Consider the following 27289-nt stretch of genomic DNA (forward strand, 5'->3'; position numbering starts at 1 on the left):
ACTTGATGTTCAGAGTTCTACAACATTATGGACTTAGTTACTACAACGTTCACCACAATGCTAACAATGGAAAAAAATGTTTGTTTGGAATCACAGCAAAGAATGGAAGACAAATCTCTGCATCAGAGATAATGCTTGATGCCAAAATTTGTCTTTGATTAGTTGAGAGAGGACTTTCTGGGGCCGGCACCGTGGCTCACTTGGTTAATCCTCTGCCTGCGGCGCTGGTATCCCATATGGGTGCCAGGTTCTAGTCCCAGTTGCTCCTCTTCCAGTCCAGCTCTCTGCTGTGGCCTGGGAGGACAGTGGAGGATGGCGCAGGTGCTTGGGCTCCTGCACCCACATGGGAGACCAGGAAGAAGCACCTGGCTCCTGGCTTCAGGTTGGTGTAGTGCTGGCTGTAGCAGCCATTTGGGGAGTGAACCAACAGAAGGAAGACCTTTCTGTCTGTCTATAATTTTACCTGTCAAATTAAAAAAAAAAAAAAGGACTTTCTTCAATAAAATAGAATACTAATTATATGTGAAAATTAAGCTTAAATTTTGAGTCACTTACTGGGATCACAAGGTATTAGCCCAAATTTAATCACTGGGTAAAACTAATCTTTTGTGACTTTTAAAGTTAAAATATTTTGGGACTGGCATTGTGGCATAGGGGGTAATGCTGCTACCTGCGATGCTGGCATCCCACATAGGCACTCGTTTGTGTCTCAGCTGTTTCACTTCTGATCCCACTCCCTGCTAATGGTCTGGGAAAAGCAGCGGAATATGACCCAAGTATTTGGGCCCCTGCCAACCATTCGGGAGACCAGGAAGAAGCTCCTCGCTCCTGGCTTGAGCCTGGCCCAATGGAGGCCACTGCAGCCATCTGGGGCGTAAATGAATGGATGGAAGATCTCTTTCTATTTCTCTTTCTCTGTAACATTTTCAAAATAAATAAATAAATAAATCTCTTTTAAAAATAAAATAAAATTTTTTTGATCTAAAATGCTTCTTCCTTATTTTGACTAACAGGTTTTTTTTAATAAAATGAAACATAATACATTCTGAATATACAGAATTACAGACAGCAAATTGTTCCAAATAACTAAAATGTTTTCATTGTGAGATAATATCTATTAGTGATTTTATATAAAGTCAAATTATCCTTTTTTAAAATTAAGAGGAAGAGACTCAGAGAGTGAGACAGATGGACAACCAAAGGGAATGCTGCCAACTGTTGGTTCATTCCCCAAATACCAGTGAAAGCTGAGGCACAGCTGGGAACTAAATCCTGGTTTCCTACTTGGATGGCAGGGACCCAAGTACACAAGTCATCAGCTGTTGCCTCTTGGAAAGTACATTAGCAGGAAGCTAGAATCAGGTGCTAGAGCCAATACTAGAACCTGGGAACTCCGAGCTGAGATGTGGGTGTACTTACCAGCATCTTTACTGTCAAATGCCAACCCCTAAAGTAAAAATTTAATATAAAAGCTAATTGATTAGTTTTTTTTTTTTTTAATTTTAAGAGATTATCTGAGAGGCGAGAGAAACAGCAAGTTAAAGAGCTCTCCTATTTTGGTTCACTCACTAAATGCCCTTTATGACTGTGGCTGAGCCAGGGCTGAACCCAAGCATATAGTCCAGATCTTCTATGTTGGTGTTAGAAATCCAATTACTTGAACTATCCCACTGCTTCCCAGGGTCTGCACTGGCAGGAAGCTGAAGCTAGAAATGAAATCCAGGTACTCCCATGTGAGATGCAGATACTGTAATGCCTAGGATAAACATCTACTCTGAGAGTTAGGGTACTTTAATGTTAAGGAATTTAAGAATTTTCTTGGCATGAGTGAAATTCCTAATGCTTGACATGACTCTAGAGGAATAAAGACTGTTAGAAGATGAGAGGTAAAACTATCTCGAGAGAGGCTGTAAAACACAATTCATTGGCAGGACTGGTGCTGTGGCATAGTCGGTCAAGCCACCACCAGTGATGCTGGCATCCCATATGGGTGCTGGTTCGAGTCTTGGTGGCTCCACTTCCTATCTAGCTCCTTGCTAATGCACCTGGGGAAAGCACTGGAGGATGACCCAAGTCTTTGGGCCCTTAACGTTTGTGAGAGACTCAGAAGAAGCTCCTGGCTCTTGGCTTTGGTATGGCCTATTATGGCCATTTGGGAAGTGAACCAGCAGATGGAAGGTTTCTTTTCTCTGTTTTCTTCCCTTTTCTCTGCCTTTCAAATAAATAAAATAAATCCTTAAAAAAAATACCTGCAGTGGCACAACTTGCCAAGGTACAAGTATATGATATACTGTAAACAATGAAGTAATCAACATGCTTCCCAAACGTACTGCTTGGGAAAAGTTTTTCAGTATGAATATTCTCTGGTAGCAATAGAAGTGAGCAGAAAATTAAATTTGTTTTGTGGTTCAGTTTGGTCAAATCTATGAATTCTGTGAAGCAATAAATAACTGAATACTTCAAGGACACAGAGAGGATACTTCAGGAAAAAAATATATAGCCTAAAACAAAACAGTGATTTTTAAAAAGCAGTAAACAAAGAATATCGTTAATTATTAATTAGTTACAGACTAAAATATTTTTGGCACTTAATACTTAAATAAATTTGAAAGCAAGACTGTAAAAGATTATGTATTCTTTTGATATATTTGAATGAGAAGATGATTTAAAGCAGAAATTTAACTCTTAAAAAAATTTCGGATCTTTTAATTCATTATCTTCCAATTTCAGATGGGAGAGACAAAAGGCCTTGTCCTACTAGTTCATACAGCAGCTATAAACAAAAGTCCAAACAACTGGACCATTAAAAAAAAAAAGGCAATGACAGGCGAGAAGGGCAGTAGTTTCAATTGAAACCCAGAAGGAAGATATAACTATAGAAGTATTTAAATAAAAATCAAAAGACCATTGACAATGATTCTTATGGTTAGTTTTGCATGCTGACTACAGACCTTCTTTTTTTTTTTTTTTGCCAATTCATAGAAAATGTCTCTAGATTTTTCTCAAAATTAATTAAATCAAAAATTTCTCTGCAAATTTTAAAATGTACCTAGATTAAGTTGAAATGCCAAAGAAAAGTAATGAGAAACAAAATTGCAAAATGGGTAAGTGAAAGGTTAATGTAACATATATTAAGACTGGAATCTTTTTCCATTACTTCTTTTCAGTCAGCAAGCACTGGTGGCAAAAAAAAACTTTACTATGACTTGGTATTAACTTCTAAAAAGGCTACTTTTAGTCATCCACTTATAGTCTAGTAAGTTTTCAATGCTGCGAATCAGCAAGTTTTCTTTAATTAAAAAAGAAAACACAGGTTCAAGGGTAAAAAAATTTAATGACCAAATTATCTCAACATTTACCAAGTTCATTCCAAGTGTGCTCTTTGGAGACTACTGAGGTTGAACTAAAATATTCTCACCTCAAACCAGTTTATGTTTATCTGATCTCTAACAAAATTTTATATAGGTATTGTACCACTGTTTATCAGCATTTCGTGGCACTGATACAAGCAGAAACCTGACTTCCCAAATATTTACCTAAATAAACTAGCAAACCACTGAACAGCCAGAATGGGAGAAGAGAGCAGTGGAGAACCAAACCAGGTGTGAAACACAATACAAGCCAAAAATTAACATTTGCGAATAGAAAGCTAGTGGTCATGGTAACATCTGTTAACTTGGTAAATCTTTTTACATCACCTAACACTTAAGAATGTCTCAATGAAACACTCACAGAACAATATAATAAAATAATCTCCTAACTGGAATGACTGTACGTAACTGGAATAAAAAAATTTTTTTTTTCGAAAGGCTTTTGTTTCTTCCGGAAACTCCAGTTTGAAAAGAAACAAATTACGGTTTCTAGTAAAGCACATTTTCAGTAGCTAAAGGAGGACAGGCAGACTCTGCGGCGGTATACGCCCCCCAAAAACAAAATATAGGTTATTCACTGTAGGAAAATGCCTACAATCTCACGTTCTGGGACTAAGAGTCGTACATCAAAACTGTAAAGGACACTCCGGGTACTGGGTTAAGATCTCAGAGGCCAAACAGCCCTCTTAGGAACAACTTTTAAGGGGAAAGGTTCCTCAGGGGCTGTGCGTGTGTGTATAATACCTGTGTGCGAACGTAAGAGAGGAGGAAGGCGCATCCGCAGCGCGACTGTGTGGGCAGGGTAGTGTGTAACGCTTCAAGGAAGGCTTCTGGTGGAGGCAGTGCTACAGCGTTCTCCAAGGGCTAGATAAATTAAGGGCGCCTGGCAGGGCTCTGCGGCGGCTTCATCCACGGGGTGGGAGTGTCGGGAGCAAGGTCTAGTGCGACAGGACCGGGCAGGTGATCGTATTATCCCTAACATCCACATAGCGTGCCCAAGAAATCTACCAATGAACGAACAAACGCAGCGCAAAAGCAGCTTTGGCTTGGGGGAGGCAAGCGCTTGCAGAGAGGTTCTGGGCAGGGACAAAGCAAAGAAAAACCTCGGGCTAGGGCTGAAACCTTAGTGCCACCAAGAGAGATGGCTGCGGGGTTCGCGGAGGCACTGACCAGAGAGAACTCGGTGCCGGGCCAGTTGACTCGGAAAGGGATATCATCGCTGAGCGGGGGGAGCGCTCGGCCGCCGCCGGACGCCTCCAGGAGGCCGCAGAGGACCAGTAACACCGGCCCGCCGGGAACCAGACTCCGCGCGCCGCCGCCTCCTTCCTCCATCCTCCGCCGCCGCTTTCTCCAGCCGCCGCCACAGCCTCCTCTGCCCTAAGAGAAGAGGAGGAGGAGGAGGTGGAGGAGGAGGAGGAGGCGGCGGGACTACAAAGCACCCAGGGAGCCCGGGGCCCAACCGCCGCCACGTCTCCTTCCGGAGAACCGGCCAACACCGCCTCCGCCCCCTCGGACCTCCCGCCAGCGTTTCCGGGGCAGGCGGAAAATCAACATCCGGGGCCGCGGAGCCGTCCCCCTACGGAAGCCGGGACGCCGCCCGCGCCTCTCTCGTTTCCGACAACCGTAGGTTTTTCGTGGGGGAATCGAATGCGGTGGCCTTTTGGGCCAGAACGCCCGGAGACCCGGCCTTGGAGCAGGCTTTCCCCCTGAGAAGTGGCGGCCCAGCGAGCCGGTGAGTCCCGGAGGCGGCAAGCGCTCCCTCCCGCCGCCCCGCGCCGCTCTGCCAGGGGTGGGCGGCGTCCTGGCCTGCAGGGCTGTGAGCGCCGCGAGGGTGCGAGTGGTCCTTTAGGTGAGATTGTTGGAGGTATCGGTGAGGAGTGACTAGGGGCGGTGTTCTTGACTGAGCTGCCCTCGCTGCTTTTTCTCTTCCCATTTCTTCTCGTTTCCGTACTTCATCTTTCCCGCCCGAAGCTTCTGTCCGCCTCTTCTGGGTGCGCTGTGGGCATCTGGATACTTAGCAGCTCCGACTAACCCGAGGGTGTGTTCAACCTCTGCAGACGCGAGCTAGGGCCAACCCGGGCTGAGGGACTCCCTGCATGCCTCACTGGGGGTGCTGCAAGGTTGGCCTGGACGGAGACCTGGTCAGGCGGGCGACTTGGACCGCGCAACCCGGCGTGGGGCCCCTCCATCCCTGAGCTGATCAACGGGAAACGGCTCCGTTGTTCGGTCCAGGAAGCTGATGGGTTCCTTATGTGGAGTCAGAGCCTGTGACTTGAATGACACAAACACTGCCAGGCAGAGGTCCTGAGGCAAGGCTGGGCGGGTGTTAGAGGGACACAAAGAAGGCCAGCGGCGGCTGGAGTGAGGGAGGACAGTGGTAGGAGATGAAGTTTGAGGGACAGTAAGAGGCCAGCCGGACGCAGCCTTGCAGGCAGGAGGGTGACGTGAGCCGATGTATATTTGTGAAGATCATTATGACTGCTCTGTGAGAAATTGGTTATTGGGGGTGTGTGTGTGCTGTAAATTGCGTTCCCCAAAAAGATAACGTTGACGTGCTAACCCCTAGCACCTGGTAGTGTGAACGTATTTGAAATAGCGTTTTCGCAAAAGTAATTCAAGTTAGATGAGGTAGTGTTGTTCAGAATATGAGGGCTCTAATCCAGTGTCTAGGGTCTTTATAAGAAGAGGGAAATTCGGACACAGATACTGTCAGAAGGAGAATGCCAAGTAAGGAAAGAAGAAGAGATTGGAATGATTCCTCTACCAGCCATAGAACACTGAGGATTGCTGGCAACCACCACAAGCTAGAAAGAGGCCCTAGAACACACAGAGAGTGAGAAAGGGAGAGAGAGGGGGGAGAGAGAGAATGGCCTTGCTGATTTCAGACTTAATTTCCAGACCTGTAAATATTCCATTTCTGTTGCTTTATGCTACCCAATTTGTGGTAATTTGTTATAGTAGCCCTAGAAATCTAAAACAGGGTCAAGACCCAGGGAGACCCTAGGAGACCATTTAGGATGGTAGCAGTGGCGATGCAGAGGAATGACATGATTTGGAACATGTTTTGTAGGTATAGCATAGTGAATTTGCTGGTAGATTGGATGTGCTACAATTGGACAAGAATGTGTCAGTGATGATGGCTAGGTTGTTTTCCTGAGTAGCTAGTGGTGCAATTTACTGGAAGAGGGAAGACAGATAAAGAAACAGAATGTGGACTGATTAGATTCAAATGTTTTTATTTTACTTTATATTTTGAAATAATTTCAAACTTACATAAAAATTGTGAGAATTGCACAAAAAATTCCCAGATTCCTCAGTTATTAACATTTTACCTGAAATGTGTGCTCTATCACCCACTTTTTTTTTTTTAAAGATTTATTTATTTATTTGAAAGGCAGAGTGACAGAGAAATAGGGAGAGACAGAAAGAGGCTGAAGGGGGTGGGTAAACTTCATCTGCTGGTTCATTCCCCAAATGACTGCTAGGCATGGGCCAGACTAAAGCCAGGACCCAGGAACTCCATCTTGCTCTCCTACATGGGTTATAGGGGCACAAGTACTTGGGACATCTTCTGCTCTTTTCCCAGGTGCATTAGCAGGGAGCTGGATCAGAAGCAGAGCAGGCAGGACTTGTACACAGTTGGAGTCTTAACCTGCTACGCCACAATACTGGCCTCAACGCTATTGATTTTTGTATATTGACTTTGTATTTTGCAACTTTGCTGGATTTATTAGTTTTAACAATTTGTTGGTGGAATGTTTAGGATTTTCTGTATATTATTAGATCATATCATCTGCAAACAGTGAACAGTGTTGACTTATTCCTATCCAATTTAGATACCCTTTCTTTCTTTCTCTTGCCATAGTCCTTCCAGTACTATGTTAAATAAAAGGTGGCATCCTCTTCTTGATCAAGATCTTAGGCATAAAGTGTTCTGCTTTTTTTTTTTTTAAAGATTTATTGTATTTATTAGAAAGGCAGAGTGACAGAGAGAAGGAAAGACAGATTTTCGATCTGCTGGTTCACTTCCCAAATGGCTGTAATGGCCAGGGTTAGGCCATGCTGAAGCCAGGAGCATAGAACTCCATCCGACTCTCCCATAATGGTGGCAGGGGCCCAAGTACTTGGATGTTTTCCACAGCTTTCCCAGGCATAGTAGCAGGGAGCTGGATTGGAAGCAGAACAGCCAGGACTCCAATTGGCATTCCCATATAGGGTGATGATGTCCCTGGGAACTACTTAACCCATTGTGCTACACCACCAGCCCTAAAAGCCTTCAACTTTTTCACATTCAGTATGTTGTTAGCTTTCTCTTGTTATATATGGCTTTTGTTATGTTGAGGTTTGTTTCTTCTCTACATATTTTTTTCAAAGTTTTTATCATGTAGGGATGTTGACTTTTATAGAGTACCTTTCTTGTGTCTATTGGGATGATCATACGGTTTTTGTCTTTCATTCTGTTGATGTGATATATCACACTGATTTCTGTGTATGTTGCATCATCCTTGCATCTCTGGGATGAATCCCATTTGATCATTGTGATCTTTTCATAATGTTGTTGGATCAATTTGGTGGTATTTTGTTGAGGATGCCTATATTTTTGTTCATTGAGAATATTGACCTGTAGTTTTCTTTTTTTGTTGTGTTGTGTCCTTAACTGGTTTTCATATCAAGATAATGCTGGCCTCCTAAGATGAATTCTCTTCTCTTTTGTTTCTGAAATAATTTAAGAAGAATTGGTGTTAATTCTTCCTTAAAAGTCTGGTGGGGGGTCTAGTGCTGTGGCGTAGGAGGTAAAGCTACTGCCTGTGGTGCTGGCATCCCATGTGGCTGCCGGTTTGAGTCCCAGCTGCTCCACTTCCCATCCATCTCCCTCCTAATGCACCTAGGAAAGCAGTGCCTGGGCCCTGTACCAATGTGCGAGACCTGAAAGAAGTGAGTCATCCCAGTGCCTGCTGGCCATTTGGGGAGTGAACCAGAGTAGGGAAGATAACTCTGTCTCTGCCTCTCCTTCTCTGTAACTCTGATTTTCAAACCAAATAAACCTTAAAAAAAAGTTTGATAGGGGTCTGGCGTTGTGGTATAATGGGTAAAGCTACTGCCTTTTGATGCTGGAATCCCATATGGATACTGATTCTGGCTGCTGTACTTCCAATTCAGCTCTCTGCTAATGCTCTTGGAAAGTAGAGGAAAGTGGCCCAAGTGCTTGGGGCCCAGCACGCACATGGAGACCCGGAATAAGCTCCTGGCTCCTGGCTTCAGCCTTGCCCAGTCCTACTTGTTGCATCCATTTGGGGAGTAAACCAGCAGATGGAAGATCGCTCTGTGTCTCTTCCTCTCTGTGTAACTCTGTCTGTCAAATAAATAAGCTTTTTTTTTTTAAAGTTTGGTAGAATTTAGCAGTGAAACCATCTGGTCTTGGACTTTTCTTTGCTGATTCAGTCTTGCTACTTGTTATTGGTCAATTTCTATTTCCTCCTTATTATATACTGGTAAGGTATATGTGTCTAAGAATTTGTCAATTTCTTCTAGATTATCAAATTTGTTTCCATATAATTATTCTTAGTAATCTCTAATAATCCTTTGTGTGTACCTGTTTTCATCTCTGATTCTATATATTTGAATTTTTTTAAGATTTATTTATTTATTTGAAAGTCAGAGTTGCACAGAGAGAGAAGGAAACGCAGAGAGAGAGAGAAAGTCTTCCATCTGCTGGTTCACTCCCCAAATGGCCGCAATAGCCAGAGCTGCGCCAATCCGAAGCCAGGAGCCGGGAACTTCTTCCGGGTTTCCCACGTGGGTACAGGGGCCCAAGGAGTTGGGCCATCTTCTACTGCTTTCCCAGGCCACAACAGAGAGGTGGATCAGAAGTGGAACAGCTGGAACTCGAACCAGTGCCCATATGGGATGCTGGCAATGCGGGCAGTGGCTTTACCTGCAATGCCACAGCACCAGCCCCTTGAATACTCTTTTTGGTTGGTCTAAGAATTTATCATTTTTATCTTTTCAAAGAACTAGCTCTTTGTTTCATTGAATTCTTTTTTTTTACCATTTTAAAAATCTCTATGCCATTTATGTGTGCTCAGTGGTTTTTAAAAATTAATTAATTAATTAGAGTTAGAGAGAGGGAGAGATAGAGAGCAAGAGACTTCTGTCTGCTGGTTTACTCCCCAGATGGCTGCAACAGACAGGGCTGATCCAGGTTGAAGCCAAGAGCCAGGAGCTTCAAACGGGTCTCCCACATGGGTGCAGGGGCCCAAGGACCTGGGCCATTCTCCACTTTCCCAAGTGCATCAGCAGGGAGCTGTATTGGAAGTGAAGCATCTGGGACTCCAACTGGCACCCGTATGGGATGATGGTGATGGGCGGCTTTACCTGCTGTGCTACTATGCGGGCCCCATGTGCTGTGAGTTTTATTATGTTAGGGTGTAGCAAGTGAAAGGAGAGATAGGACACAGGAACTCTTCCTCTGAAGAATGCCACGAGACAATCCCAGTGTGTTTCTTTATTGTCCAGGATTACATCAGCCATTTGTACAGTGCATATGCATGCTTATATAACTCTCAAGATTCTTTGAAACATGTTTAGCAAGACATATTAGATAAGCATGTTTGGAAAAGCAGCTGCATGTCCTTATGGGTCCCAATGTTCCCGTTAGGGCTCAATGCTGTTCTTGTTAGAAGGTCATTCACTATCCTTAATCAGTTCCTGCAGCCACACTCTGTGTTCAGGAGGATGTGTCCTCACTGAAAGTGCTTTGGTAGAAGCTATGTTCCCTACATTATTACTCCCTTCTTTCTACCAGTTTTGGCTTTGATTTGTTCTTGTTTTCCAGTTCCTTGAGGTGCAGTGATAAGTTGTTTATTATTGATGGGTAAGGTTTTAATACTGTCATTTTGATGCTGTTTTGTATTTATTTATTTATTTATTTGACAGAGTTATGGACAGTGAGAGAAAGAGAGAGAGAAGTCTTCCTTCCGTTGGTTCACTCCCCAAATGGCCACTACGGCTGACACTGTGCCGATCCGAAGCCTGGAGCCAGGTGCTTCTTTCTGGTCTCCCAGGCGGGTGCAGGGCCCAAGCACTTGGGCCATCCTCCACTGCACTCCCAGGCCACAGCAGAGAGCTGGACTGGAAAAGGAGCAACTGGGACTAGAACCCGGTGCCCATATGGGATGCTGGCGCTGCAGGCGGGGGATTAACCAAGTGAGCCATGGCGCCGGCCCCGCTGTTTTGTATTTTTATTGTAGGTTCTTTCTATTCCCTCTTATAGTCTTCATTTGCAGATAAGAGATGTTTTTGTAGTAGCATACTTAGATTTCTTGCTTCTTCTAATTATTTTTTTGAGCCTTAAATAAGGATTGTGTTTCCCAGAGTGCTACCCAGCAGAGAGTGCTGAGTTCTAATAACAGGATAGAATGCTGGTAAAGGCATGAAGAATCAAAGGAAATGTTTAGTGCCATTTTCATTTAATAAACCAATAGTATAACAACCTAAAGACCTTGTCTTTGATTAAATCAGGATGTTCTCATGGGATTATTCTAGGAAAACATGATTGGCAGCTGACATTCTCTGATTCACTGTACTAAGGAGCAGCTCCTGCCCCAACTTCTTAGAGAGACTTAAGGCTGGCGATGTAGCAGAGGTATTTCTTGCCAGACGTGGGAGCTAGTGGTGGACTCCTTTTTGGGAAAAGTGTTTTGGCTTCTTCAGGGGGTGGTTTGAGGACCATGACAGTATCTCCATTCTTCCAATACACTGGGAAGGCCACTCACTTTTCTGTTGTTGGCTGCAGAGAAAGAGCCTCTGTGAGAATCTCATCAAAGTTCCTGCCAGTGGTAGTTGGGGAGAGGATAGACGTCAAGATTGGAGACAAACACCACAGAAACTGTCACTGTATTTCCTTCTCAGCATGTCCAACACAATGGCAAGGTCTTGATTCTTACCATTGATGATAGGAAAAGTTAACTTTTCTGTGGACTTAATGCCATTGAAAATATTGATATCCTTTCTCTAGGCAAGATGGTCCTCAATACTGTTGAAAGGGCAATCAGCTTAACATTTCTCTTGGCACATTCTGGCAAATTCTCTGGTCCAAACTGGGGTGAAGTCCCGAGGGTGGGAAGAGGATGACCCATGAGCCTCCCAGAGAGAAATGAAATGGCTGCTGCTGATGGATGTATTGGCTTCGAAGTTGGTTGTGTTGGTCTTGAAGTTAGTGTCACCTTGGGCTGTGATGGAAGTGGTGACACAATGATATAAGCATTGAGGATGCATAGCTGTAGCAGCATCCAGTGAGCTACTTTGGAAAGACCAGCTCCATGTGTATGTGGCAGGGTCTTTTGCTTATTATTTTTGGTAAATCTGTTTTAGGTTCTTGGTTTGTGGTTCTTACGAAGCTTACAAAAAAGTTTCTTTTGATTGTAATTTTGAAATGATAGAAACTTAATGCTGATGGCCGGTGCCGCGGCTCACTAGGCTAATCCTCCGCTTTGCGGCGCCGGCACACCGGGTTCTAGTCCCGGTCGGGGTGCCGGATTCTGTCCCGGTTGCCCCTCTTCCAGGCCAGCTCTCTGCTGTGGCCAGGGAGTGCAGTGGAGGATGGCCCAAGTGCTTGGGCCCTGCACCCCGTGGGAGACCAGGAGAAGCACCTGGCTCCTGCCATCGGATCAGCGCGGTGCGCTGGCCGCGGCAGCCATTGGAGGGTGAACCAACGGCAAAAGGAAGACCTTTCTCTCTGTCTCTCTCTCTCACTGTCCACTCTGCCTGTCAAAAAAAATAAAAAAATAAAAAAATTAAAAAAAAAACTTAATGCTGATTATAAATATGTGAAGAGACAAACAAAAAACAGGGATGAGAAATCCTGAAAAAAAAGACATTTATACTCCATTCCTCAGTGTATTTTGCATTTTTGATGTTAAATTTGACCTCTTTCAATATTTCCTGTTTCTCCTTTTTTTAAGATTTATTTTATTTATTTGAAAGACAGAGTTACAGAGAGAGGTAGAGACAGAGAAAGAGGTTTTCCCTCTGCTGGTTCACTCCCCAGATAGCTGCAAAGGCCAGAGCTGCGCCAATCCGAAGCCAGGAGCCAGAGCTTCTTCCGGGTCTCCCATGTGGGTGCAGGGGCCCAGGGACTTGGGCCATCTTCTACTGCTATCCCAGGCCATAGCAGAGAGCTGAATCGGAAGAGGAGCAGCTCAGACTAGTACTGGTGCCCATATGGGATGCTGGCGCTTCAGGCTAGGGCTTTAACCTGCTGTGCCACAGTGCCGGTCCCAATATTTCCTGTTTCTAAATATTTTAATGTAATGATTTTTATGTATTAGTATTCACAGTAAAGATATAAATGGTTTATATACTGTTCCAAATATTCAGTTGATGTGTTGTTCAGTATGTACTTCCCTATAAGCCTCTTCCTAGGCCTTCCTCAGACTTCTTGTGCTATGTCAATGAATGTGATATTACACATTGGAGCCTTCAGTTTACCAAGCAGTACAGCTTGGGGGTCAGAGCAAAGCTTACCCTGCTTGGGTCTGTCTGCTGCTGAGGTGGGCTCACTGCCCGATGCCACACTTGTCAGCCGTTGGTGATATTGGCTGGTGTATAAGACTGCTCAGTAGGGACCGTGGAACACTGCTGCCAGAGGTTCCGTCTGTAGACACTGGCTTGGGGACAAGGACCATTAAGATCTATTCAATGCTGGGTTTTATCAGCCTGGCACCAAGTCTCAAAACAGTCCTGTGATTACTTGATGTCTGCACAAGGTAGTAGGAGGATGATAAAGGCAATCCCTCAGCTTCTCAGGCAGTGCCTACATGTGTAATGCCTGGGTCTTCACAGTCACCTCTTCCTGTGCAATCCTGAGATTGTACAGTAGCCTACAAGAGATTGGCAGTGATAGATGCCAAAGCAAATCTGTCTCATCAGTGTGTGGGTCCCTGTGTGATGCTGTGGCAGGTCCAGAAACTGTCCATAGGCACTTGATTAGGTATAGAAACTGAGAATCTGCCTAATGTTGGGCTTTACCAACCTAACAATGAGTCCTGAGACAGTCCCATGGGGCCCTTGTTTTCAGCCTAGGGTTGGAAAAGAGTGGTAAAGGCAACCCTCTGGCCACCCAGATTGGCCCCAGGCTGGTTACAGATCTCCAGAAAGTCCTGGGAGTGTCTGCCAAACCTGCCAGAGGCTGGCAGAGGATCATACCAGAATGAATCCTGACTTCTGGAGTGCAAGTCTCTGCCTGATGCCAAGCTTATTATCTGAGCACCGGCAGGGAATTTTCTGGAGGCCTTTGGGCTTTTATCAGGTGTTGCTTCTAGTGTGGTAGGCTTGGTCCTAAGCTCCCTCTCTGGCCTCTCCACACATCTAGACTTATGTTTTCTTTAGGGGTCACAAAGGCTGCCTCGCTGTGTGGGCTCCAAATATTCCACAGGTAAGGGCCTTGAAGGGGACTCAGTCCAGCTGAATTTTTTCACAGAGGGCCTGACACTGGGATTCAGTTTGCTTCTCTCTCTTGTGTTCTTTGGAACTAGGGGAGGGTAACATAAGTAACTCCTTCATTCTTCAATGTGACTTTTCTTTTTCTTTTTTTTTGACAGGCAGAGTGGACAGTGAGAGAGAGAGACAGAGAGAAAGGTCTTCCTTTGCTGTTGGTTCACCTTCCAATGGCCGCCGCGGCCGGCGCACAGCGCTGATCCGATGGCAGGAGCCAGGTACTTATCCTGGTTTTCCATGGGGTGCAGGGCCCAAGCACTTGGGCCGTCCTCTACTGCACTCCCTGGCCACAGCAGAGAGCTGGCCTGGAAGAGGGGCAACCGGGACAGAATCCGGCACCCCGACCGGGACTAGAACCCAGTGTGCCGGCGCCGCAAGGCAGAGGATTAGCCTAGTGAGCTGCAACACCGACCAAAAATATTCCTCATACCATACACATAAAATAAGTTCTGGATGAGTTAACGATGCATATTATATGAAGAAAGTAGGAGAATATTTATGTAATAGTAGTAGAGATTACTTTTTTTTTGGTAAGACAGGAAATCTGGATACAGTGAAAGGACAAGATAGACTTCAACTTTTAAAAATTAGCAATTTCTATTAAAATTAAGAATATCCACACCTTTTGGCTTAGTAATTTTACCTTTTGGATTCTCTCCTTGAATAATGAAAGTCTTGATATCTAAAGATGTATGTCTAAAGATATTATGGCTTCATCTGTAGTGGAAAAAATTCTGAATACCTGATTTTTCTAATAATAAGGGGATGGCTGAATAAATAATTATATGCAGACTCTGCAAAACTGGATATTTAGGTGGTTAGGATTTGGCACTCAGGAATCAGACTATTTAGGTTTTGATTGTGGCTCTGACACACCTGCTAGAAGTATGATCTGTGGCATACCTCTCTGGAGGTCAGTTTTCTTATCTTTAATAATGTAGGAAATAGCAAAAAGTAAGATATAATAGCTATTATGAAGATTCAGATTTATTATGACTTTTACTCACTTAATAGATGCTGTGTCCAGGTATCATTATAGGCACTTTATAAATGTAAACTAATTTAATTGGCTTATACTTCATAATACTCCTAAAAAAGTAGGTCCCTTCCAATTCTACTGATGAGTAAACTGAGATACAAGAAAGGTTAATAACATAATATATACGAACACATAAAATTATATCTATGCCATGTTATAAAATATGGCTAAATAAAGCAGCAATTTTTCCAATTAAATTTCCTCAGTCAGAAATGAGAACCAAGCGTTGAGGCTTTGAGTTGTTAACCAAAATGTCATTATTATTATTTAGAGGTATAAAGGGCAGAAACCAATGAAAAGATGTAGACAGCTATTTAACTTAACAGCTGGTGTGCAGTCTGATTTTATTAGCAGTAATTACTCCAGAGGTTGCTGTAAGTAGTAATTGCCCTTTTCTCTTTAATTTCCTGTGCAGATTGTTTTCCTTCCAGTGCCTTCTTTTTTTCCCAGAAAAAAAAAAAACCCTTTTATTTAAGGAGTACAAATTTCATAAGTACAACTTTAGGAATATAGTGACTCTTTGCATCATACCCGCTCTCCCACCCCCATTCCTACCCCACCTCCTCTTCCCTCTCCCATTCCCAGTCCCATTATCCATTAAGATTCATTTTCAATTAACTTTATACACAGAAGACCAACTCTATATTAAGTAAAGATTTCAACAGTTTGCACACATACATACACAGACACAAAACTGAGAACAAGTTTTACAGTTAATTTTCATAATACAACTCATTGAGGACAGAGGTCTTGCATGGGAAGTAAGTGCACAGTGACTTCTGTTGTTAATTTAACAGTTAACACTCTTATGTATAACATCAGTGATCACTGGAGGCTCTTGACATGAGCTGTCAAGGCTATGGAAGCATTTTGAATACACAATCTCGTTAGTATTTCGAAAGACCATAAGCAAAGTGGAAGTTTTCTCTTCCCTTCAGAGAAAAGTATATCTTTCTTTGGCCACTTCTTTCCACTGTGGTTTCAATCACAGAGATCCTTCATGTAGGACATTTTTTTGCCAAGTGTCTTGGCTTTCCATGCATGAAATGCTCTATGAATTTTTCAGCCAGACCAGCATGTCTTAAGGGCTGATTCTGAGGTCAGAGTGCTATTTAAAGTGACTGGCATTGTATGAGTCTGCTGTGTGGACTGCTTCCCAAGTTAGAAAATTCTCTCCTTTTTAATTCTATCTATTATTATTACCAGACACTTGATTTTATTTTATTTTATTTTATTTTTGACAGGCAGAGTTATACAGTGAGAGAGAGACAGAGAGAAAGGTCTTCCTTTCCTGTAGGTTCACCCCCAATGGCCGCTGTGGCTGGCGTGCTGCAGCTGGCACACCACGCTGATCCAAAGCCAGGAGCCAGGTGCTTCTCCTGGTCTCCCATGTGGGTGCAGGGTCCAAGGACTTGGGCCATCCTCCACTGCACTCCCGGCCCACAGCAGTGAGCTGGCCTGGAAGAGGGGCAACCGGGACAGAATCCGGCGCCCCAACTGGGACTAGAACTTGGTGTGCTGGCACCGCAGGTGGAGGATTAGCCTAGTGAGCCGCGGCGCCGGCCATGATCACTTTAACACAATGGCATTTTTACCACCCAGCTTAATGGGATTTGGGGTCCATGGCAAGTTTTTAAACTGTACCCTTAGAAGTAAGTCTGGGGGCTGGCGCTGTGGCGCAGCTGGTAAATGCCCTGGCCTGAAGCGCCGGCATCCCATATGGGCGCCGGTTCTAGTCCCGGCTGCCCCTCTTCCCATCCAGCTCTCTGTTATGGCCTGGGATAGCAGTGGAAGATGGCCCAAGTCCTTGCGTCCCTGCACCCGCATGGGAGACCTGGAGGAAGCTCCTGGCTCCTGGCTTTGGATTGGTGCAGCTCTGGCCACTGCAGCCAATTGGGGAGTGAACCATTGGATGGAAGACCTCTTTCTATGCCTCTCCTTTTCTCTCTGTGTAACTCTGACTTTCAAATCAGTAAATAAATATTAAAAAAAGTAAGTCTGTAGGAATGTATGCAGAACTATACAGCTTTACAGTTACAACTTCCTCCTCCCCCTCTTATTCCTACTCTTATTTTTTACCAAGATCAATTTCAATTGATTTTATACACATGATTAACTCTGTGTTAAGTAAAAAGTTCAATGAATAGTATGAAGAAGAAGAAAAAAAAACTATTCCCTTACAATCGAGACAAGGGCTGTTCAAGTCATTGCTTCTCAAAATGTCAATTTTGCTTCTACAGATTTTCTTTTAGGTGCTCTGTTAGTTATCACATATCAGAGAGAACATATGGTATTTATCCCCTTCGGACTAGCTTATTTCACTAAGTATAATGTTGTCCAGGTCGATCCATTTTGTTGCAATGACTGGATTTCATTTTTTTAAACCGCTGTGTAGTATTCCATAGTGTACATCCCATAGTTTCTTTATCCAGTCTTTACTTGACTGGCATTTAGGTTGATTCCTTGTCTTAGCTATTGTGACTTGAGCTGCAATAAACACGAGAGTGCAGGTAACTCTCATTTGCTTATTTCATTTCCTTTGGGTAAATTCCCAGGAGTGGGATGGCTGGGTTGTATGGTAGGTCTATATTCAGATTTCTGAGGTATCTCCAAACTGTCTTCCATAGTGGTTTTACCAGTTTACATTCCCACCAACAGTGGATTAGGATACCTTTTCCCCCACATCCTCGCCAGCATTTGTTGTTTCTTGATTTCTGTATGAAAGCCATTCTAACTGGGATGAGGTGAAACCTTGTTGTGGTTTGGATTTGCTTTCCTCTGACAGCTAGTGATTCTGAACATATTTTCATATGTCTGTTGGCCATTTTGATTTCTTCTTTTGAAAAATGTCTGTTTAAGTTCTTTGCCCATTTTTTAATTGGGTTGTTTGTTTTGTTGTTGTGGAGTTTCTTGAACTCTTTATATATTCTGATTATTAATCCTTTATCAGTTGCATAGTTTGCAAATAATTTCATCCATTGTGTTGGTTGGCTCTTCACTTTCCTGTCTGTTTATTTTGCAAAAATTATAATTTCGACATTTGTTTCAAACATGTAATGTTCATTACACAATGGTACTTCAAAAAGTTAATGGAAAATAGAAGACAAGTTTATTTTGGTGCAAAAATTTTTGAAAACCATGCATAGTTTAAGTTTTTGTTTATTAGAGAGAGAGAGAGAGAGAGAGAGAGAGAGAGATACTAGGATATCTTCCATCTGCTGACTAACTCTCCAAATGCCTGCAACAGTGGGGCTGGACTGGGCTTAAGTCAAGGATTAGGAACTCCATCCAGGACTTCCATGTGGATGGCTGGGACTGAAGCACTTGAGCCATCATCTCCTGTGTCCCAGGATACCTTACACAGTACCAGGAAGCTGGATCAGAAGTGGATGTGGGACTCAAGCTCAGGTACTTTATATAGGGTGCAGGTATCCCAAGTGGCATCTTACTGCTTCTCCACTTGTTCCCAAATATAGTTTCTTCATAATACACATTTTCCACGAACTTTTCCAAGACTTCTTGAATAAATAAAATTTTTTTTAAAATTTTTTATTTGAAACAGTTAGAGAAAGAAAAAGAGAGAGAATCTCCCATCTGCTGGTTCACTCCCCAAAATGGCTGCAGTGGCCCAGGTTGGGCCAGGCTGAAGCCAGGAGCCAGGATCTTCTTCTGGTCGACCATGTGGGTGCAGAGGCACATGCAGTTGGGTCATCTCCCACTGGTTTCCCAGGCATATTAGCAGGAGCTGGATCAGAAGTCAAGCTGCTGGGTCTTGAACTGGCACCCACATATATTGCTGGAATTGCAGGTAGTGGCTTTAACTGCTATGCCACAATGGCGGCCCCTCCGTTAATTTGTAATGTCAGAAAACACATCTTTTTTTTTTTTTTCTCCCAGTTTTAGTGTAATAATAATACAAATGAATGACAGACCGAGTCATTAATGCAAGTGATTTGTATAATGTAGTTTGTGCTCATTAGTTTAATGAGTTTTTTTTCCCACATAACAACATATATTTATACATAAAAGGAAAGGTACAGTACATTATATTCCAAGGAAATTTTTTGTGTAAAAAAAAAAAACCACTTTCTTTTGGCTTAAATTTGAGTCTTATATAATACCCAAATACAAGGAAATTCATAATCAAGGCTGAGATCTTGTCTGTATTATCATACACGTCTAATTACATGTTATTTCTAGCTAGTATATTTTATTTTAAACCATGGTTATAAGATTATTGTACAAGAATATTTTGCAGGTATAATTTTATTATATTTATTGGACTTTGATGCTCTATAACTTTAAAATGGTATTGTGACATGAAACAAATTATTTTTACTGATAAAAACAAGAACTGAACTAAATCTGAATCCTTCAATGTATTTTTTCTAAAGAACTCATTTCTAATGAGCAAGTGTTCAATATCATATAGTTAGGAAATTACATTGTTAAAAAATGAATTTTTTTCTCTGTATTGCAACCTTGTGAGTGTTTCAAATACTTGAGTTAAACTACAAATTCAGGTGATATCCCAACTACAACATTAAAAGTAATATCTTCAAATAAACATATTTCTAAGTTATACTGCCACTATACACTGAAATTATTATCTGAAGACTACAAGGTATTGTTTGGAAAAATCAATGATGAGGTCTTTATATGCAGTTGACATTCTGTTTTCTTTCCAAGCGTTCCTTTACTAATTTTTCCAAAGAGAAAAGATGCTCATCTGCGTCTTCTGGAACAAGGTTCCTCATAGAATTTGCAAGTTCAAAAAGATATTCTGTATTTCTTCCACTTGGACCAGCTGCATTAAAAATTTGTTCAGCAATGTCTTCCAGTGGTGCAGGACCAAGATAATTAGGATTATCACACGTTCCAATATATAACAACACACTGAATGGTTTTGTTGTGGGATCTTTTGGATAAAAATTAACTGTTGTGGTCCTGTAGCCTCCTTTCTCTCTGAAGTCGAGGTATGCTTTTACTTCTTCTTCTTTTCCTACTGGCAGTTTGTATGCAACGCCCCATACACAACCCTATAGAGAAAGGGAAAGAATACCCTGTTTAGGGTTTACAAGGCTACTTAGTTGAAGATGTTGTGAACTAACAAAATACCTTGTGTTAGAATTCAGTGTGGTTTTGTTTTACTTAAGGTGCACTGAAGAGGTACATGTAAAACAACAAAGAAAATCAGCATTTAAAAATGTTCATCCTGAATAAGTAATTTTTTGTATCATAAGCACAGATTCCTGCTTATTTTTCAAAAGTTTAAAAATTAGGTCTTTTTAATTATTGAGACTGAAATGAAAAATACCAGGTTTTCATTTGGTCATCAAAAATTCTATAGAAATAACATACTATCTGTTTATTAACTAATTAGGAGTTGTAGTTATCAGTTTAAAGCTTTCTTTCTTTCTTTTTTTTAAAAAAGATTTATTTATTTGAAAGGCAGAGTTACACAGAGAGGGGGAGAGAAACAGAGAAATCTATCTGTTGGTTCACTCTCCAAATGGTGGCAATGGCTAGGGCTGGGCCAGGCCTAAGCCAGGAGCCAGGAGCTTCTTCTGGGTCTCCCTCGTGGGTGCAGGTGCCCAAGCACTTGGGCCATCCTCTGCTGCTTTCTCAGGTGCATTAGCAGGGAACTGGATAGGAAGTGGAGTACCAGGGATTCAAATAAGCATTCATATGGGATGCTGGCATTGCAGGCAGTGACTTAACCCACTTCACCACAACTCTGTCATCTAAAGCTATTTTTATAGATGCTTTTCCTATTGTAAACTATGAATACATTTCCCATGTTCATTATTTATCTGCAATTGCTAGCTGCTTGATTTTTGTATGTCAAAGTCCTTTTGTTATTAAATCTTTAATTTCACAATATAACATTTCCAATGTGTATCCTGGTAAAATGATTAAAACCATTTACAGAACTGAGGACTATGACTTAAATAAGTTTTCTGGTTCTCCAAACCTGTTAAAAAAAAGAGGGGCAGGGGCCGATGCTGTGGCACAGTGGGTTAAAGCCATGGCCTGTTGCACCTGCATCCCATATGGGGGCCGGTTAGAGTTCCACCTGCTCCACTTCTTATCCCTGCTAATGCACCTGGGAAAGCAGCAGAAGATGGCTAAAGTCCTTGGGCCCCTGCACCCACGTGGGAGACCCAGAAGAAGCTCTTGGCTCCTGGCTTCAAATTGGCTCATCACTGGCTGTTGCGGCCACTTGGTGAATGAACCAACGGATCTCTCTATCTCCACCTTTCTCTGTAATTCTGTCTTTTAAATGAAAATAAAATAAAATAAATCTGAGTATTTCTTGGGTTTTATAAACGAAACAAATGCTGCTATTGATTAGCTGCAAGAATGCACTTTAGACATATTTGACAATTGAAACTTTCAAAATAAAGATATCGGGACTGGCCCATAATAAAACAAAAACAAAAACAAAAACAAACAAACAAACAAAAAAAAACCAAAAACCAGAGGGGCAATTGATAAAATTAAGCAATGCAGAAAGTGACAGCTCTGTGACTTAGATTTCTGTTGAAAATACAAGACTCCTAGCAAATGTGCAGATAGCTTTTTAAGGGTTCTACTTGATTTTTAGTGGTCGTCTATCTCAGAGCTATCTCCATTAATGTCAAAGGGGAGCACAACATTCTCAGTTAACAAATTTGTTTCAAAAAGAACAAAAATAAAAGTGCGTGCTGTTTGGTTGTATGAGTTGGCTGCTTTGCATTCTGCATTCTAACTTTTCCCACTGGACTCTTTTCTACATACAAACATGAAAAATCCCAGTTACAGAAGAGTTCAGATATAACTACAGTTCAAATTGTCTGTGATAACTCTTAATAAAACTTCACTGATAAATAAAACTGAGAAACATTCAGCATTTTATATTATCAAGTATATGAAAAAAAACAATGAAAAACCATACCCCAGGATCTTCCACAAGAGTCACAACTCTTCCAGGCTGTTGTAAAAAAAAAAAAAAAAAAAAAAAAAAAACCTTTTAATTTTTTTCTGAATTAAAGTTTCTAAATTAAAGTAACAGCATTAGCAACGTACTGTTGACATGGAATATTTTAACTACATTTGCTCAAAGAAGTACTTCCCTTTTTTAAAGTACTTATTTCTTTAATAAAGTTTAAAGTGAATTAAGAGAATCTACCTTATTAAGCTGTCTTAGCCTTTCTAAAAAATTTTCATCAGTGTGTATATCTTAGGTATATTATGTTCATTGAAAATGGGTATATTAAAAAATACACACTAGTGTTTGTCTAAAATGAAAGGCAAATGGAAACAGTGATTATAAATAAAAAAGGTTGTTACAGTTTTATTGAGGGTTATTTTCCTGAAAGGAAGTGTTTTTTTAAACTTTGAACAAAATTATCTGGGGGGCATGGTACACACACATTGCTAGGCAAGCCCTTTAGAGGTTCTAATTCTACAAATTTGGAGTTGTCTCAGAATTTACATTTGTAACGACATCCCATATGCTTCCACTGAAATTATTTTGTGGATCAAACTTTGAGAATCATTGATACCCAGATATACTAAGAGGTCTCAAGCATGAAAGGAGGAGTGATTTACACTTCTGAGTTACAAAGTGCTCCTATATATTTATATATGGCAATGGATACTCATTCAAGTTAGTTCATTTTACATTTATAAATGAACTTTACATTGCTGTATTGAGAGGTTAATATTAGAGTATATAGTTCCATTTAAAAAAAAATGTAGTTATTTATTTGAAAGAGTTGCAGAGAGAGAGGGATCTTACATCTACTGGCTCACTCTCCAAATGGCCACAATGGCCAAGGCTCCACCAGGATGGAGCCAGGAGCCAGGAGCCTGGAGCTTCTTCCAGGTCTCCCATGTGGGTGGCAGGGGTCCAGGTACTTGGGTCATCTTCCACTGCTTTTCCCAGGCCATTAGGAGGGAGCTGAATTGGAAGTAGAGCAGCTAGGACATAAACTGGCACCCATATGAGATGCTGGCATCGCAAGTGTCTTTATCCACTATGCCACAATGCCGACCTCCATAGAGTTCCTTTTATGTGGGAAAGTTAGACTACCTGCCTTCTAGGCAATTTTATTTTTCCATTTTGGTTTTAACACTGTCAACAGCTACATGCAAAGAAGCTTGCCTGTGTGTCATTCAACTTGAGATTGCAACGAGAAATTATTAAGCCAGAGAAATTTGATTTCTCACTTTCAAGACTGGAAAAAATAATCTTTGTTTATAAATTGAAAGCCTGGGACTGGTATTGTGGGGTATCAGGTTAAACTGCCACTGGGGACACCTGCATCCCATTTCAGAGTGCTGGTTTGAGTCGTGGCTGCTCTGCTTCCAATCCAGCTCCCTGCTAATCTGCCTGGAAAAGCAGCAGCCAGTGGGCCATCGTCTTCATGTGAGAGACACAGAAGGGTTTTCTGGCTCCTGATTTCAGCATGGTTCAGCCTTGGCTGTTGTAGCCATTTGGGAATGAACTAGTGAATGTAAGAGTTCCCGAGCTATATGACCTCTCTGTCTATAAAGTCTTCACTAGATTTAGCAAATCCTTCTCCTAAATTCTTATTTGCTCCTTTTCTTCATTTCCCTTCTAGCACTTACCAAGCATTTTGGTTTGCATAGTTATCTTCCACTTAAGTGCTCAGTAGTAACTGTTGAGAGGAACAGGGAGGATAGTGAAGTCTTGGACTTGGGTGGTGACATGTGGAACAGAAAACAACGTGTATATAGGGAATTATTTTAAGGGGGAAATAACTGGAATCTGTGCATATGGATAATATAGATGTGAAATATTGGCACTACTAATAAATTTATTTGGAAATCTTTTCTAAAAAGCTTAAGCTCTTTGTCCCTAAAATATGTTATTAGAAACAGTGTAGGGCCGGCGCCGCGGCTCACTAGGCTAATCCTCCACCTAGTGGCGCCGGCACATCGGGTTCTAGTCCTGATCGGGGTGCCGGATTCTGTCCCGGTTGCCCCTCTTCCAGGCCAGCTCTCTGCTGTGGCCAGGGAGTGCGGTTGAGGATGGCCCAAGTGCTTGGGCCTTGTACCCCATGGGAGACCAGGAGAAGCACCTGGCTCCTGGCTTCGGATCAGCGTGGTGTGCTGGCTGCGGCGCGCCGGCCGCGGCGGCCATTGGAGGGTGAACCAACGGCAAAAGGAAGACCTTTCTCTCTGTCTCTCTCTGTCACTGTCCACTCTGTCTGTCAAAAAAAAAACAAAAAAACAAAAACAAAAAAACAGTGTAAATGTGTAAAGACAGTTACATATTGGGATGTTTTTTTTTTTAAATGAAACTGAAAAAGGAGTCTTTCACACTGAATGGGATTGGAGAATTTTGTGAAATATGAACCATCATGGGCATTTTCATGGGTTATGAGTAATGTTTCAGATCTGGAAACATTAGGAATTTATTGAATGTTCATAATTGTCTCTTGTATTAAAATGTTTCTTTTGGAAATTGTACTATTTTTGATGTGTGAAAAATCTTTCACATTTAAATAAAATTCTTATTTTTGGTGACAGTCTGCTGGTCTGTGACATAAAAATGAGATGCTTAATTAGAACTAAGGAGAAATTAAAATTTAATGAAACTAAAAGCAAATAGGTTCAGCATGCATCCCACAGATGTCAGTTGCACTGTGTGGAAATGAGCCTAACATTTGTATATTAATATGAGGCATTTCTGATGACTAATTTCTTAGGGGCATATGTTGCGGTAAAACACAGGTGTCTTTTAATACACTAAGTAATATCTGAGTCATTCTTCTGATTTATTGTGTATTTCTGTAGCCTATTGTATTCTTGTTTGTCCGTTAATATTTATATTAGGTTAGGAATCCACTTAATAAAGATCATGAAGTAAATTTTTTTTAAAAGAATGGTATACTTAGAAATGTTTAGTACTTAGATTTTTTTCTTTAATTTTCTTGGGTGGATTCTTTAAATAAAAGTTAGGTTAAAACAGTTAGTCAGTGTAGTTTTTCCTCCTCAACTTTCCATTCTGACATCTCAGTAAATTTAAATACAAAGTGGTAGTGGCTTTTGTAGCTCCTTTCTTTTAAACAATCATGGACTGTCACATTGACCAGCTAATTTCTTATCAGTCTTTCTGACAGTATGCATTTCTTAGTGTGCTATATAACAAAGACTATATGTTTTGGTTGAGACTAGAGTAGTAAAAGATGCTATTATAACCACATTTATAAATAGTTACTACTGAGTCATTAAAACTGGAGCTTGGGCTAAGAGTTTTCTCTTCAGAATGGCAATTTTAAGTGTTCATATCAAAAACTGACAACTCAAAAGTCATTTTACTTTGTTCCTTAATATCTTAGATACCCTTTTATAACTATCCTGGAGATAATTGGGATGATGTTTCTTTTGACATGTAAATATGCATTTGTCCCAAGCCACTCCTCCTTTCTCAAGTCATTTCATCCATCCACATCCTAACAGGCAAGTGACTATTTTAAAGCCAATTCTAGCTGAGGTAGAATGGCTTCTAACTCAGGTTCTTTTCATTTTAATCCTCTTATGAGCAGCTGCACACTATTTTAGACACTTCTCTCTCTTCCCCTTTCCATGACTGCAGGTGTTTCTTTGGAATTAACCATAATGTCTTCCAACATCTGATTCCTAACATTTTAGATAGTGTTTTTGGGCCAATATTAATTTCTTTCCTAAAAACAGTACTCAAGCTCATGTAAATCTTGAGTATTTTAGAGAACAAACAAGCAATTAAAGAGTTTTTATACTTCTCAAAAAGTTAGTTGCTAAAACAAGTTATCCAAATGCTTAATTATCCCAAGTTTGGGCTTCTTTAGGGATTGTTTTGTAGCCAGTACAAGGTTGATTTGCATAAGCAATGAGTTGCTAATAATTTTATGGACCACATAAATTAAGATGAGTATCTTTGTGTGACTGACTGAAAAATGGATCAAGGAAGTTGTATTTCATTTATGATTTTTGAGAACCTTCAAGAAAGTACATTAAAATAATGTTAGTTGGCTACTGTGTTAATCTTGTAACAAACCAGGAACTTCATTTGATTTCCCTAATACCTGACAACCAAAGCGATCAGAGTGAGCTTAGTAAACTGAGATAATTTTGGAAACTAGTTCTTCTGTGATCTTAAGTGTCATCCAATAACATTTTCAGAAAGATACACTAAAATGCTAGAAATAACAAGCATGTTTAAAACTCAACAAGTCTACCAACAAATGTAATTGCTAAACCGCCTAATTTGCAAGTTGATTTTAATATTTCACCTCCATAGTAATACGTAAAGCTTCGTCCCGCCAGTGGGTTTTATTGGCAGAGATTGCCAAGAGTTGGGGTCCCCTCCCAGGACATCAGCCTTATTCTGTGCCAGCGCTTTTTTGCCTCCCTTAGGAAACTAACCCCTAGCACATTAAGTCGTTTCGAAAGAAGTGCCCTTGTTTAGGGGAGAGGAACGGGGCAGGTGGCCGAGGGAGATGCACAGATCTAATATCCTTAGCCCCCAACCCACGTGATCGGCCACCAGGAAGCATTGGGGTGTGGGTCCCAGGCAGCAGTGGGACTAGGAGTTGGGCGCGCTTGGGGCAGTAAGTGCGGGGGGTTGCTGGCTGGCGCCTCACCTTGCCGGGGACCCCACGATGGTCCGTGCTGCCCTGCCAGAAGCGCCTGCTGTAGTCTGTGATGTATCCGACCAGCTTGTCCTGATAGGGAAAGTCCACCTTCCAGATCAGGGACCCGTAACCGAAAACCCACATCTCTTCCCTGCTTCCCTGGTGCGGTGGCTGTTCGTCCTTTGCTGTTGTCTCTGATCCGCCAGGGACTGCAGCCTCCCGGACCCGAGTAACCGGCTGCACGGGGCGCAGGCGCGACTGCCGCACAGCTGCTTTTGGCGCAAAGCACACTGGGATTGTAGTTCGAGGAACGTCTTCCCACTTTATCTCAGTAAGCGTTGACTTAATTCTTTGCTGAGGATCAGAAGGCATTGACATTCTGTACACTAAGCAGTTGAGTTTTCTGTAGCCTCCATAAGTTACCTTCACCTTTCTGTAGCACCGGTATGCCGAGGACTACAATACCCACAGTCCTTTACGGGGGTGTGTGGCTCCGCTGTTGGCAGCGTGCCTTTGCGTTTCAGGGGAGGAGAAGGCGAAGAGGAAGGGCAGGAGTCAGAGTGCTGCTGCAGGTACAGGAGTGTGCCCGCGCCCCTGTGAGCTTCTAGGGACATCTTGTTCTGCTTCAGAATTGGCGTTTCTGAGCATGTAGCAGTAACCACAAGAACGCAGACCGAAAATGTAGTCTACATTTGGCTTTATGTACCTAAATTGTTTTTGTTTTGCCTTTTTGCTTTACAAATAAAAGAAATTTA

At 41.9% G+C, this 27289-nt stretch overlaps 3 protein-coding genes across 14 annotated transcripts in view; 1 reads left to right on the forward strand and 2 right to left on the reverse strand.

The window, feature by feature from the left end:
• ERLEC1 (endoplasmic reticulum lectin 1) overlaps positions 1 to 4874 on the reverse strand; it is a 39006-nt gene extending 34132 nt beyond the window's left edge. For 2 of the 3 annotated variants that reach the window (XM_089327657.1, XM_002709867.6), the window contains exon 1: positions 4542 to 4874. In XM_089327657.1, coding sequence (XP_089183783.1) covers positions 4542 to 4703 — 162 coding nt within the window. In that variant the 5' untranslated portion in view covers positions 4704 to 4874. Of the gene's footprint in view, positions 1 to 4115; positions 4310 to 4541 lie in introns of all 3 variants that reach the window. The other variant, XM_070069123.2, reaches the window with a different exon arrangement.
• The window catches only part of ASB3 (ankyrin repeat and SOCS box containing 3), a 192647-nt gene that overhangs the window by 85720 nt on the left and 79638 nt on the right, over positions 1 to 27289 (forward strand). For 2 of the 10 annotated variants that reach the window (XR_016228216.1, XM_051828973.3), the window contains exon 1: positions 4967 to 5220. The exons of 1 other annotated variant lie outside the window; for it this stretch is intronic. The gene's annotated coding sequence lies outside the window, so the exon portion shown is untranslated. 10 annotated transcript variants of the gene reach the window in all.
• On the reverse strand, positions 18860 to 27279 carry CHAC2 (ChaC glutathione specific gamma-glutamylcyclotransferase 2). The gene is made up of 3 exons (XM_002709870.6): positions 26544 to 27279; positions 21845 to 21880; positions 18860 to 19946 (listed from the first exon to the last, which is right to left on the reverse strand). Exons 1-3 carry the CDS (start codon positions 26910 to 26912, stop codon positions 19563 to 19565), a joined length of 789 nt encoding a protein of 262 aa, XP_002709916.4. The 5' UTR covers positions 26913 to 27279; the 3' UTR covers positions 18860 to 19562.

Source organism: Oryctolagus cuniculus, chromosome 2 (genome assembly GCF_051225735.1).
Source record: "Oryctolagus cuniculus isolate XC-2025 breed Fujian yellow rabbit chromosome 2, ASM5122573v1, whole genome shotgun sequence".
Classification (NCBI taxonomy): Eukaryota; Metazoa; Chordata; class Mammalia; order Lagomorpha; family Leporidae; genus Oryctolagus; species Oryctolagus cuniculus.

Bases quoted from the DNA above. Each gene is read 5' to 3' on its own strand.
- CHAC2 (XM_002709870.6), bottom strand. From the start codon at position 26,912: ATGTCAATGCCTTCTGATCCTCAGCAAAGAATTAAGTCAACGCTTACT. The intron at 21,881-26,543 runs GTGAGGCGCCAG...TTTTTACAACAG, and splicing joins ATCGTGGGGTCCCCGGCAAG to CCTGGAAGAGTTGTGACTCT. The intron at 19,947-21,844 runs GTATGGTTTTTC...CTTTCTCTATAG, and splicing joins CTCTTGTGGAAGATCCTGGG to GGTTGTGTATGGGGCGTTGC.